Consider the following 14,409-nt stretch of genomic DNA (forward strand, 5'->3'; position numbering starts at 1 on the left):
TTAACCAATTACAAGTTAGTAGGGAGACCTCGCAGACCTATAGATTATGGGCTCCAATTATTCGAGATTAATCGACTAAACTCATTAGTTCGATCTAACCCCCATTCGTTAACTAATGGGATACTCCACTATAGCCCATAGTTGCACTCCCCTCACTGTAGATATATTATGTCCACTTTATAACCATAATCAGTTAGTCGATCCTTCACAGGTTGTTCGTAATCACAGTTGGGTCAAAATAACTACCCCTATGAATACATCTTGTTTCTTAAGTTCCCACTGACTCTCTAATGAACAATTCTGATTCATAATCCCTATGAATAAAATCATTTCTCTATCATAAGAAGGCGAGGCCCCAATTGTTCAAGACCTAGAATCAGTACTTAAGAGAACAACCTATCTACTAACCCTAAATTAGGTAGGAGTGAATTCTATCTTGCAAGGCTATGTCCCCAGCTATTCATCCGGTCTTATCCCCAAAATGAGAAGCTTATTGAGTAGTGATGTTGGACTACTCTCACCGTTTGCAGATCAAAGGATAATCCCGAACAAACAGGAGTTCATAGCTAACTCAGGATTAAGATCGAGTTAACCTAGGTTATTTGATAAATGAAATAGTCAGTTTTAACAGTAAATGTTCATTATAAAGAAAAGTGACTATTACGTGGTCCAGTCTATATGCAAACTCATTGCATAGGATACCCCCACTCACATGTCTCAACATGAACGATTTATGGATCACAACGTTCGTAGTACTTTACAACTTCTTGTAACAACTATAGAGTGGGCCGCATCCAATAGTGTTACCAGGATGAGATATTTCATCCATATACTTATTAGACCATTTAGGCTATATATTGTCAACTTGATCCTGTTTATGTCACTACATAAAGTTACAGTAGTCAGACTATAACCATGGATATGTTTATTGGATTTTTATAATAAGATGCAAAATCAACAAGTCATTTATTATTGATAAATAAAATGTTTAACACGAACTACGAGTTCTAGGACATTCCCAATAAAAAGTGAATCAGGTTCAAGTAAATAGTTAAAATGATCTATAGTATACAAATAAGGTTGGGTGTCTTATTCTTGTGACACTATTGGATGTGGCCTACTATGTAGTTGTTTCAAGTTGTTGTAAAAGTGCTACAAACGAAGTGATCTTGATTCGTTCATGTATTGACATGAGGAGTGGCGGCGTTCTATGCAATGAGTTTGCATAAGATCGGACCAAGAAATAAGTCACTCTTACTTTCTAACACTGTTTACTGTTTAAGACTGACTATTTCGTCTAGTTGACTTAGATAACTCGATCTTAATCCTGAGCTAACTATGTACTCCTGTTTATTCCAAATTTTCCTTAGATTTGCATAAATGAGGGTTGACTCAACAGCGACGGCTCAATATACCTCCCATTTCAGGGGTAAGACTGGGTAGATAGCTAGGGACATAGGGTGCAATAAGAAATTCACGACTACCCGTTTTAGGGATAGAAGAAAGGTTGTTCTGTTAAGTACTGAATCCAAGTCTTGAAAAAGGTGTCCCATCCTCTCATTGGCCCGAGATGGATCTGGTTTAATGATTGGATCACAAACCAAATTGTTCATTATAGGATCAGTGGAACTTAAGGAGCAAGATGTAATATCGGGGTAAAACAGTGTATTGACCCAGCCATTATTGAAAACAAACTGTGAATGGTCGACAACAGTGTATTGACCCAGCCATTATTAAAAACAAACTGTGAATGGTCGACTTACTCATTATGGCTAAATCAAGTGGACGCAAATATATCTACAATGAGGAGAGTGCAGTTATTGAGTTATAGTGGTGTGACTTGATAGTTAACGAATATTGATTAATTTGGTCTAAAGAGTTTTAGCCAATTAATCTTAAATCGTTGGAGCTCATGATCTGTAGGTCCATAAACGGTTTATTTTTTTTTAAATATGGCGTACGGGGAAAAAATAATAAAATATTCTCGGAGACACATTCGAATGAGGACAAAAAACACCCATTTTTCCCTAAATAAGTCCCCCCCCCCCCCCCAAAAAAAAAAAAAAAAAAAAAACCTAAATGACCCTTTTAAATCACAAAAAAATGTAAGAACAAATAGTCGGCATAACAGTGTTTACATTGATCAATGCTAACAAAAAGCATCGAAAAGGCAGGTATTGCACTCGAAGCTCCTTGTTAGATTCGGCAAAATCTATATTTCTTCACTCGTTTTGTACATTTCTCTACCTTCTTAACTAGGGTGGTCTACATAGTTGGATTGAGTTAGGTCATGGCGTTTCTTTGGACCAAGGTCAAGTTGGCAACCCAAATGACCTATAGTCTTCAACCCAACCGAAACCTCAATATTTGGGTTGGGTTCGATTGAGTTGTCGGGTTATTGTTATTTTTTCTTCTAAATTTAAAATATTTAAATTTATCTATAACACATATTTAATAACTAAAATCTCATAAAATTAAATTCTTACCTACCAAATATTTATAATAAACTTTATACAAAAACAAAAAAAAAATTAAATTAAAAATATAAAAAATTCACAAATTCACAAATTCATCAATTAATATTTTTTTATTAATATATATGTAACTTGGATTGGGTTGGGTTAACCTAGATTTTTTTATTCAATCCCATACCCAATAAAAATAGATAAAATTCAACCCAACCCAAAAATAAAATAAACCTAACCTAACCCAATCCTTATAATTTTGGTTGGATAATCTGAATTATTCAGATTGTTAGGTCATTTAAACACGTCTGCTCTTAACAACTAAAAGTAAAATAAAAGTGTTGTCAAAACAACATCCACTGATGCGTCCAATTTTTGGCGTGGACTTCCAACGAAACTTCCAAAAAAAAGCAGTTGGAAAAACTTTTTGGGGGTGTTTGGCTCACCAACATGAGTTGAGTGGAGTTGATATAATATACCAACTCATTATTTGGCCTACCAACTTTAAATGTTGGTGGAGTTGAGTTAGTATATTTTACAAACTCTCCTTTCTTCTAATGTTTTCAATGGCTTCACCCATTGGCCATTGTCACACTCTGGGAATCAACTTCGGGCTCCGACAACCACCTATAATGACAACCCTGGTGACAACTCCAAGCTCCGACCAATCACCTCAAATGACAACTCCAACGAAGAAATACGGACTCCGATAACCACTTCCGATGAAAGTTTCGGCAACCAACTCCAGGCTTCGATAACCTTCGCATGACCAACTCCGACAATCAGTTCCGAGCTCTAACAACCACCTCCGGTGACTCAACTCCTACAATCACCTTTGCGCTATCAACTCCTATGACCAATTACAGGCTCCAACAATAAACTCTGATGACTAACTCTGACAACCATCTTCGACTACAAACTCCGATGAAAAATCCCTTCAATGACTACCTTTGAGTGAGCAACTTCGACGACCAACTCGGGGCTTCGACAACCACCTCCGATGAAAAGCTCCAACAAACAACTCTAATACCACCTTCATGCAAATCACATTTGAGCTCCGACAGCCACCTCCGACTACAATAATCTCCGGCGAAAATCATCTTCGACGACCACCTTTGTCTAACCAATTCCGGGATTTGAAAACCACCTTCGATGACAAATTCTGACAACCAACTCCAATACCATCTTCATGCAACCAACTTCAGACTTCGACAACCACCTTCGACTACAAACTCCAATGGATAATCTTCGATAACTAACTTTCACAACCACTTCCAATACCATCTTCATGCAACCAACTCCAATACCATCTTCATGCAACCAACTTCAGACTTCGACAACCACCTTCGACTACAAACTCCAATGGATAATCTTCGATAACCAACTTTCACAACCACTTCCGCCTATTATAAGTCTGATGACGGTTAAAGTATGTTGTAGGGTTATTGATTATATAAAAAAAATATTATTTTATCTACATTAAGTGCAATATTTATACATAAAAAATTATAAAAAAATATATATTTTTATTTAATTGAATTCACATATCAAATGAGTATTAAGAATATTTAGACGAAAAGTAAGTATGCAGTTGAAAAGTATGTAACATATAAACAAACATAAAATAAAAAAATTTTCCTGTAATATTTTTCAGCAAGAATTAATGAAAATAGAGATTTGTTCTTCGATGTTCCTTAAAATTTAGAGAAATTGAAAGTGAAATATTTGAAGAAATGTGGTGACATTCCATTGGTTGCTAAGATAATGGGAGAGACTTAATTTTAAAAAAAAAATCATTACATAATAAAAATATAGAGCAATAACCGGAAAAAAGAAGAAGAAAAAGAAGAAGATGATAATGAAATTCATGGAGAAAAATTAGGAATCAATTTTTTTTTTTATTTCTCTTTGGTTTCTCGTCTTATTTAACCATATTTCTACTAGAAATGTAATGAGCTAATTCTTGTTCATTGATCAAAGAAAGAAATAAGGAAAAGTTTTCACAATTAAAAGAAAAAAATTGCAATTCATATTTTATTCAAACAAAGATGTGAATAGAATTACTGAATAAAAAAGTTACAAAACAAAAATAGCAATCATAAAAGCATATGATTTAGAGTTCAAAAAATTGCATCAAATATACCCCAAACACAGACATGTGAACTCAGCTTAAATAACTCTGCATCCCAAACACAAACATATGAACCCCACATATATATGAACTCCACAAACATATAAACTCCATACATCCTATCTCAACTCAACACCCCAAATAGTCCCTTTCAGGCATTTTTTCTATATATTTTTTTGGCAACAAAAAACGTTTGAAATTCCTGTATTACCAAATGTCGACTCGACAAAAACGTCGACATCGACAATTTTGCCAACGATTTCATTTTGAAGTAAGAATTGATAGTACTTTTGCTAACGGAATATACTTTTATTAGCAAATAATTGTTTCAATGGTGTTACAACAATAAATTTGTGGACAAATTTTTTTTTTGGGTTACAATAAGGTCATACAAAGCGTTTTTTTTAAAGTGAAAATTTGAACTAGTTGGCACACAAAATGGTAGCTTAGTGAACGCTTTATGTTAGTATTGGCACAAGTATAGTCTCTCCCAATACACTTTTCTCTGTGTCAAACAGAGGTAACTCCAAGAAACTCAAAGATTGAAATCTCTGCTATTGTTATTATTTGAATGATAATGTAAAAAAAATAAGATTAAGCATGGTATATGATATGTAAGTAAAAAAGAATAAATAAAGTATATTTGGTTTGTTTTGGTGTGAGAAAATGAAGTTAATGGGAGAGAGAATTGAGTATAGAGACTCTAGTATTCATCAAAGTTCTAAAGAGATTCTGAGCTCCACTTTGTATGCTCTTAATCCACTCCTCCAAATCCTTCATTTTCACTTCATCCTCCTCACCTTTTTCAATACTCACTTCCATAAACTCCATTATCCCATTCTCAACCTTAACCTTCTTCCCCTTCCCCATCCAATTCCTATTCCTTCTCCTCCATCCCAAAGATACACCAATACCCTCAAAAACTGCCACAGAAACCATCCCGGTCACCTCCATCACATCCTTTACCACCACCGTCAACTCCTCGTCCTCCTCTGAAACCACCGCAGCCTCCGTCACACCCGCCCGGACTACCCAACCCAACTTCCCTGTTTCTTTCGCCATCCGTTTTCGTGCTTTTTTGTACAACTCTACTTTTGTTTCCTCTTTTCTCCGCATTCCCACGTGCGCTGCCACGTGCTCCTCTAGAAACCCTAGGATGAGGCTCTGGAAGATTCCGTACGCGTCGATGAAGCGGAGGAAGCCTTCTAGAACGTTCTCGACCCACGTGGCCGAGAGCCGACGCATAGACTCACGTGACTGAGGGAGTTGGAGGATGTCGTCAAGGTAGTCATGTATGAGTTTGACGGTGGCTAGACCGCGGCAAAGCCAAGCGGCGGTGCGGTGGTCGGTGGACGACCAAGATTTGAGATTGGCGATCTCATCCTTGAGGGAAGAGATCAAGGGATGGGATCTACATGGTAAACTGATGGATCGGAGGTGGCGGGAAATCCGAGGCTTCGGTTGACGGGTGGCCGCGGCGGAGCCAGGCTTGTTTGGGAAAGAAAGAGAACGTCGGAAAACGCCCACCATGGTGGTTGAAATTTCGAATATTATTTCTTTGGATTGGATTGGAATGGTATGGAGATGAGTATTGTGTTAAATATATATGGGAGGGGGGGGAGGGGAGTGGGGCCCAGTCATGTGGAAGGTAGAGAAGTGACAGAAAGCCACGTGGGTTGTTTTATAGGTAAGTTCAAGCCGTGTTTGGCTGTTTGTTGCTGTAAAGACTGCTACATGTGGCCATTTATTTTCATGATTTTTCGTGCACGTTCTTATTTTTTTATTTTATTTTTTTTTTCTTTTGAGTTTTCATGCACGTTCTCCTGCAACTCAAATCAGCTTTGATTGTTCTATTATGAATCTATGATTGTTTGTTTTTAATTGTATTATTGTTAGTTTCTGAAGTAGATTGATTATATTTGTGACCTGGCAAAGTAATCAACTCGGAAGTTTTAGGTTGTTTTATGATTGGTATGATTCCAAAAACTGTAAAATAATAATAAAAAGAATATGATTTGGTGGAGTTTATGTTATTTTTTAAAGGATGATTAAGTTCGGATTGTTTCAAGGGAGGGAATGTTTGTGGAGGAAGAAGGTCTTTAAAAGAAAGAGATAATACTTGAGATAATTAAGTTGATATAAAAATTTTATATTAATACTAAATTCAATGTCCAACTTAAACATTCTTTCAAAAAAAATCCAACTTAAACATAGGGCAACGAGTTATTTTTTATTAAGAAGATAGAGATTTGGATCTTTTTGTTCACATTTTTTGAACGCAACAAGAATTTTTACGTATTCCAACATTTTTTTTTTCCAATACATGAATTTTCGTCGGCCTAAACCAGTTTCTACCGACAAAAATTAAACTTGTATGTCAAAATAGGGAAACCAACACATTTTTTATGCAAATATATACCGACACAAATTGATATTTATCCCTACCAATTGTGCATTGATGAAAATTATTTTTTTTTTTAAAAAATATCTTTTTCCCAACTTCCTTTTCACCCATTTCTCTCACTTTTTTTTTTTTCTATTTCCCCCTACTCTTCTTCCCCACATTTTTCCTTACCCCCTGTCTATGAAGCACAGATACTTCATGTGAGGCAAAAAATCACTATCAGACACGTATCAGATACTGATACTTCCAGATACTTCACAGATACGTATCTGACACGCAATTTGACGTATCTATTTCTATGCGTACTTATTTTTTAAGAAAAAGGACAAGTAACTCATCTAATCTTTCCTAATCTAAAATTAGGCAATCTATTTTAAAAGCTCACTACTCGAATCCAAAACTAAAAGAAAAGTAAATAAATAACGGACCAAACCATAGACTAGAATCATCTAATCTCCGTCTTCACATTTGAATCCCCACAAAGTCTACAAAAATGTAAATCATTTGGATGTCTTCAACAATAAGTTCTTCGTTTATCTTCATACTTCTCTCTATTCTTCTTCTTCTTTGCAATATGACTGAGCGATCTTCTAGTGTCTCTTCCCTTCTCTTGCTCCACCTTAAAATAAAAAGGAAAACCATGGACAAGGCTATTCTAATTATGGAGAAAATTATCTAAGTATCTGAACTCCTTTTCTGAAGGTTGCCTTCGGTATTTATAGAGCTTTCGAGGTGAAAGGCGGCTTCTCTCTTATGATTGCACAGATGAGATGGCTTTAATTCTTTGACTGATGTGCCGAATATTTGTCACTGAAAAGCTGAGAGTACTTGTTATCGTTAGCGGCTTGTCAACTTAATTCGGATTCAACCGTCATCGGCTTTCTGTCCCATCGTGATTAATTATGCCTTTCACCCAGATGCGCCCACCAAGTTGCGCCGGCTCTATGCGGCAATCCTTCTTGAGCAGATGTTTGCGAACACAAATCACCGCAAAGCCTTGCTGTAATGTTGCGCTCGATCGTTGATTTCTTGTGATCGCGCTTTTCACCTTGCGTGAACGCATATTCTGCATAAAAACACAAAAGTTAACTGTTTCTATGCAATGGACGCATGCGATCACAATGTTATGAATTTAATGCTTTTTGGACATAATCTACATATTTTATCAACGCAAGCCAGCATTGTTTAAGAACTTAGCACTGTAATAACATGCATTTCTGCCCGTTATCAACCTCCCTTCGGAAAGTGTTTTGTATGAGTTAATACCAAGGTGAACGGAGGAAGTAGTTCATAGTAAGTGGGTTAAGGAAATGTGTCAATATATCCTGCGGTCTCCTCCATTAGTTTAGACCGTGAAATTCCTATGTTGCACCTGTTGGTTAGCTTTAGGCGGCCCTTTGCTAGTGGTTTAACAATGGCTATCCCCTCGGAGGGTTGTAACATAGGATTCGGAACAACTCAAGCTCCAGAAATGGATAGGATTTCTTTGGTCATTCATGGCCTCTGACGTTCGAAAATGGCAGGTCTACACTTACAGAATTATTAAGTGTTAATAATGTCTGACCAAAAGCGGTACCTAAATGATTATCGTAATATGAGTTATTCTGGAGGTAGTATTTAATCAAGAATGTCTTAATGTAGTATCGTTGCAAAAGAATAATCTTGGGTAAATTATTAAAATTGCTATAACTTGATTGGATATTTAATTTCAGAATGAAAAGTTCATTAATATAAGTGTTGGCAATAGATAAAGTTCAATGGGGATAATTATGTGAATTGGAAATCAAATTTGAACACGATACTTGTGATAGACGATTTGTGGTTTGTCTTAACTGAGGACTGTCCTCCTATTCCTAGCTCTAACACAAACCGAAATGTTTGGGATGCATATGAAAAATGGGTCAAGGCTAATGATATAGCCTGTGCTTATATCCTCGCCAGCTTATCTAATGTATGGACAAAAGAAGCATGAGGATATGAGTACTACCAAAGAGATTATGGAATCTCTACGAGGGATGCCATTAAGCACGTTTACAACAGTCGCATCAAAGTGAGGACCAATGTTTGTGAACATGTCCTAGACATGATGGTCCACTTTAATAGACAGAAGTAAACGGTACTATCATGGACAAGAGAAGTCAAGTTGGTTTTATTCTAGAATCTCTTTTGAAGAGTTTTCTGCAATTTTGAATGCATTAATGAATAAAATTTGATTACTCTGCTGAATGAGCTACAGGCTTACCAGACAGTATTGAGAACAAAGGGTCTGGTACCAGAAGTAAATGTTACTCTGCTGAGAAGTGAGGAATTCCCTCTAAGCCTAAAGTTACTTCTTCTTCAAAGAGTAAGATTAATCTTATGAAGAAAGGCAAAGGGAAAGAGAAGAAGAAGCCTACTGAATTGAAAGGCAAGGATAGTGCTACAAAGGGAAATGTTTCCACAATAACGATGAAGGGTACTGGAGGAGACACTGCCCTCAATATCTTGTCGAGGAGAGAGCAGAGAAAAGGTAACCAGGCTAACTTAACCCTAGGACCATTTGCTCAACTCATCCAGTGGGAGAAATTGCTACTTGGTTTTAATTGTTAAAACTTGCAAAGAACAAATTATATATATTTGTGATAAATGAAATGTTCATTTTCAAAAATTATGTTTGTTCTAGCAACCTCTATTAAGAAACAAATTGTTAAATGCCATTTGTAGATATTCAAATATCTAAATGTCTAGATCAAAGTATAGAAAATTTAAAGAGTTGTTGAGACAGGTCAGATGCATCTTGCTTAAAGAGTTGAGAGTACCTCAATGTAGTGGGAGGAAAGTGTGTTTCCTGACCATTATTGAGATTAAGATGCAATTCCCTTATAGTTTTATCTAAAGCCTATTGTATACTAAAATGTTTACAATAATTCTCTCGGCTAAAGTGTTTGAGAATTACCTAGTAGGACTAGGAATATCAGATAACCTAGGGCAAGTGGGAGAAATATCGGGTATAGAGATACCGAATGGTAAAAGATGGGTATGGGATGCCCTAGTTTATTGTATTTCTCTATAAAACTCAGAAACTCAGTCTTATATATCGGATGTATAAGTTACCACTGGAGTTTTAGTCCAAGTGGGAGTTTGTTGGGTTTTATGTCCTAAAACTCGTGGTATGTAAACAATGGAGCTTATTCTGATAATTCAATAAAGGTGTTATTGAATAGATCTATTGCTTGAATAGAAATCCAATAAACCTAAAAGTCCCTTGACTATTGGATGAGTACTTGAACTTTATGTGGAGACATAAAGGTGGATCAGGTTCGAGTAAATAGTCAAAATGATCTATAGTACATGGATAAGGTTGGGTACCTTATTCTGGTAACACTATTGGATACGGCCTGCTCTATAGTTGTTACAAGGAGTTGTAAAGTGCTACAAACGAAGTGATCCTAATTCGTTCATGTTGGACATGAGGAGTGAGGGTGTCCTTGTGCAAAAGAGTTTATACAAGATCGGACCATCGGACCACGAAATGAGTCACTCTTACTTTATAACGTTGTTTACTGTTTAAGACTGACTATTTCAAAGCGATGACCTAGGTAACTTGACCTTAATCCTGAGCTAACTATGAACTCCTGTTTATCTGGGATTGCCTTAGATTTTCATAGGTGAGGGTTAGCTCAACAGCGTCGCCCAATATGACTGCCATTTCAGGGGTAAGACTGGATAGATAGCTGGGGACATAGGGTGCAAGAGGGAATTCACTCCTACCTGCTTTAGGGATAGTAGAGAGGTTGTTCCCTTAAGTGTTGATTCTGGGGCTTGAACAAGGGATCTCGCCCTCTCATTTGGCATGAGAGGGACTCATTTTGTGATTGGATCACAAAACAATTGTTCATTAGGGGATCAGTGGGACTTAAGGAACAAGAGGTAATTTCGGGGGTAAAACAGAGATTTGACCCAGCCGTTATTACGAACAACCTGTGAAGGGTTAACTTACTAATCATGGTTATATCGAGTGGACATAATATATCTACAGTGAGGGGAGTTCAACTATGGGCTTTAGTGGAGTGACCCATTAGTTAACGAATGGGGGTTAGATCGATCTAATGAGTTTAGCCGATTAATCTCGGATCGTTGGAGCCCATGATCTGTAGGTCCATAAGGTTCCCCTACTAGCTCGGAAATGGATAGCTCTAGAGTAGTGTGATAAGTTAATTTGAAACGTTCAAATTAGAATCAAAAGAAATTGGAGAAAATATATTTAAATATGATTTAAATATATGAAGATGAATTTGTGTAAAAATTAATTTAATATTAGATATTAAATTAATTAGAATTATTTAAATTGTTTAAATAATTATTTATTAATTTTATTAGAAAATTAATTTTTGAAATTAATTTGTAAAATTAATAAATTTTTATTTTAAAAATAAAATATTATTTTAAAATCAATTTAGGATTTTTGAAAAATGGAAAAATTACACAAAATTTGAAAGTGTATTTTTCAAATTCATCTTCAAGTTGCTTACAAAGAACCCACCACCTCTTCCTTGATTTACTCCAAGCATGAGTTGCACCTCATGCAGCAGTTCTCTTTGTATGATAGTCTGCAATATATTGAAGAGATTGGAGTGAAGAAAAAAAAGAGAACCGATAGAATTTTTGCTGAAAAATTCGGATGAAGAATGTGTTCTTCAATGGGTTCTGTCCAGTGAGTTTTCTCCATATTTTCTTTGATTCCAGCTTATTTTGAGTCCCACAACTTAATCTAGAGCACTAAGAGGATAGTAGAAAAGATCTTGTGGTGGTCTACACAAGGATTCAGAGGATTTTGCAATTGGAAATGGAGATTTCGTTGGTTCGGCCAAGATATGTTCATGAAACCCATTATACTCGGTTTTTAGCATGTTTCTTTTCAACCAAAATCAATGAATTAGAGTGCTTATGGATCCTGATTTCTTCCGCTGTGTGCTGGTGTCCATCCAACATTTTATACTTGATAACATTGACATATATATGGTTGATTTACATGTACTATATACTCGGTGTAATGTAGAGACATTCTAATAAATACTCGATACGCAGTCACCTGATACTCGATACTCATTAAGATATACTCGGTACACGATACTCGATAATACTCGATAAACGTTGACTTTAGAGAATTAGATTAGGGTTTCTCAACCATTCTCTTACAAGTGAAATGAAAGCTAGTTTAAATACAAGAGAACCTAAGATCCAATGAGCTTTTATATATACAATAAACTAAATTAAATAATATCTAAAATATAACATAAGCTAAATCTATTACATTTAATATTAAATTCTATAACATATACACTACATACTACAACTCATTAGCTTGGATCAAGTATTTTATTTGATTTAGGGTTTAGACAAATCCTTAATCACATATTATTAATTATCTATCCAATCTTTATATGAAAAATTATTGGAGAACTACAAATAACATGTTTTCCAAATTAAAATTTTTAAGACTAAAAGTATGACAAGTCTCAAAGAAGACCACAATGACAAGTCTCAAAGAAGGTCGCATGCCCCTATAATCAATTATAGGGCCCAAGTTCAAATAAGCAAGATTTTTTTTTTTTTTTTTTTTTTTGGAAAATTGTTATCAGTGGCTAAAAATAGATAGCCAAATTCAAATATTCAAAAAAATTTATGTATCTTGAATTATAGCAACTAAAATAGTAGATCATGAAAGTGATTTTTTTTTCTAGGTTATAGGCATATCAATTTTTCTATTAGGGCATATCAACTTTTCTATGTAAATTTTCACATTATTTTAACCTTGTTTATGTGAATTTTTATACCATCTATGTGAATTTTGACATTATTTGTAAATCTATACCATCTATATAATCACCAATTTTTTTAGTATTGTCGAGTATCGTGTAACATGCACCGAGTATATAATAATCAACCATCCATATAGTCAACGTTTATCGAGTATTTTCGAGTATCATGTAACGAGTATATCTTGAGTATCGAGTGTCGAGTGACTGTGTATTGAGTATTTATCAGGATGTCTCTACATTACACCGAGTATATGGTACATATAAATCAACCATCTATATAGTCAATGTTTATCGAGTATTGTCGAGTATCGTGTAACATGTACCGAGTATATAGTACATGTAAATCAACCATCTATGTAGTCAATGTTATCAAGTATAAAATTACTTCACATATCAAGAAATCAATTTGAAATTCACCATGTATCGAGTGACATGGATAATTCAAAATAATCGAGTATAAAGTAATCGAGCATCCAGTATGTCGTTGATATGATCGAGTATACACATGTTGATTGCAATCGTATCGAGCGACCATGAAGCTGGTTATCGAGTGACCGTGCATCGAGGAACATGTGACGAGCCATCGAGGATCGAGTAAATTTGTATTGGCAAGTGTGAGGGGTGTATCTCAGGTGCGAATCGGTAAAATCACATGCTTATGACGTACAAAAAATCCATGGAAGGAAACTGAGCAAAATAATCGAGCACTTATCGGAGTAAGGAAAATGAGGGAGAGTAAAGAAAACAAAGAAGAGTAAGGAAATGGACCAAAATAATCAAGCGCTTAAGTGAGATTTGAGCCCCAAACGTTGGATAGCCCACCCATTTAACTATAGATAGGGGGCCCAAATGCCTCCTTAAAAAGTTGATTAAAATTTATCGATATAAATGTACAAAGCAATGTAATAATAGATAAAAGGAAACTCATAATTTGTATATATGAAAGACACAATTTTAGAGGTCGGAAAATATTAGGTTTGGATTTGAATCTTTGGATAGGGATTGTTTTGTTCGGTATAAAATATATAATTTGTAAATTTAGAGACCTGTTAGTTTAGCTAAGAGACAAAAATGAATTTTTTAAAAAAAGAAAAATAATATGTATAAAATATTTTAGTAGCAGAGATTTAAGATAGGAGAATTTAAACTGTCATCCATGCATAATTCAAAGAATGCCAATTCGAACTAGTTTGCACTACATGCATTGTACGCATTATATAAAATTTAAAAAGATAATTTAATTATAAAATTTTAATAATACAACTCTAATTCATGAATGAAATAAGTTTTATTTTTTAAAAAAATCATGAAAAAACATTTACAAAAAATTTGGAAATTGGGTGAGGAAAAAAAATAGTTATTTTAATTGAGTATAAAATGTATGGTAAAAATATATATAAATTAAACATATAAAAAGGAGTATATAAACTAGGGGAAATTTTCAAAAATGAAAAACATATGCAAACTATTTACATAATATAGCAAAAAAAAAGAGCCAACGGAAAAGCAGCTTTCAGTTTTCTAAAAATTCCAAAACCACCCCTCAGTCGCTTCTCGTCTCGCATCTTCAACATCCTCGACAACAGCTTCTTCATTGATTTTCATTAA

General features: G+C 35.0%; 1 protein-coding gene across 1 annotated transcript; it reads right to left on the minus strand.

Moving 5' to 3' along the window:
* Positions 1 to 5,131: 5,131 nt before the first annotated feature.
* On the minus strand, positions 5,132 to 6,159 carry LOC120076197 (uncharacterized). The gene has a single exon (XM_039029962.2). It carries the CDS (start codon positions 6,124 to 6,126, stop codon positions 5,269 to 5,271), a length of 858 nt encoding a protein of 285 aa, XP_038885890.1. The 5' UTR covers positions 6,127 to 6,159; the 3' UTR covers positions 5,132 to 5,268.
* Between the last annotated feature and the right edge of the window lie 8,250 nt (positions 6,160 to 14,409).

The sequence above is a fragment of the Benincasa hispida genome, chromosome 4, assembly GCF_027475165.1.
Source record: "Benincasa hispida cultivar pf3 chromosome 4, pf3_genome.v1.1, whole genome shotgun sequence".
Lineage (NCBI taxonomy): Eukaryota > Viridiplantae > Streptophyta > Magnoliopsida > Cucurbitales > Cucurbitaceae > Benincasa > Benincasa hispida.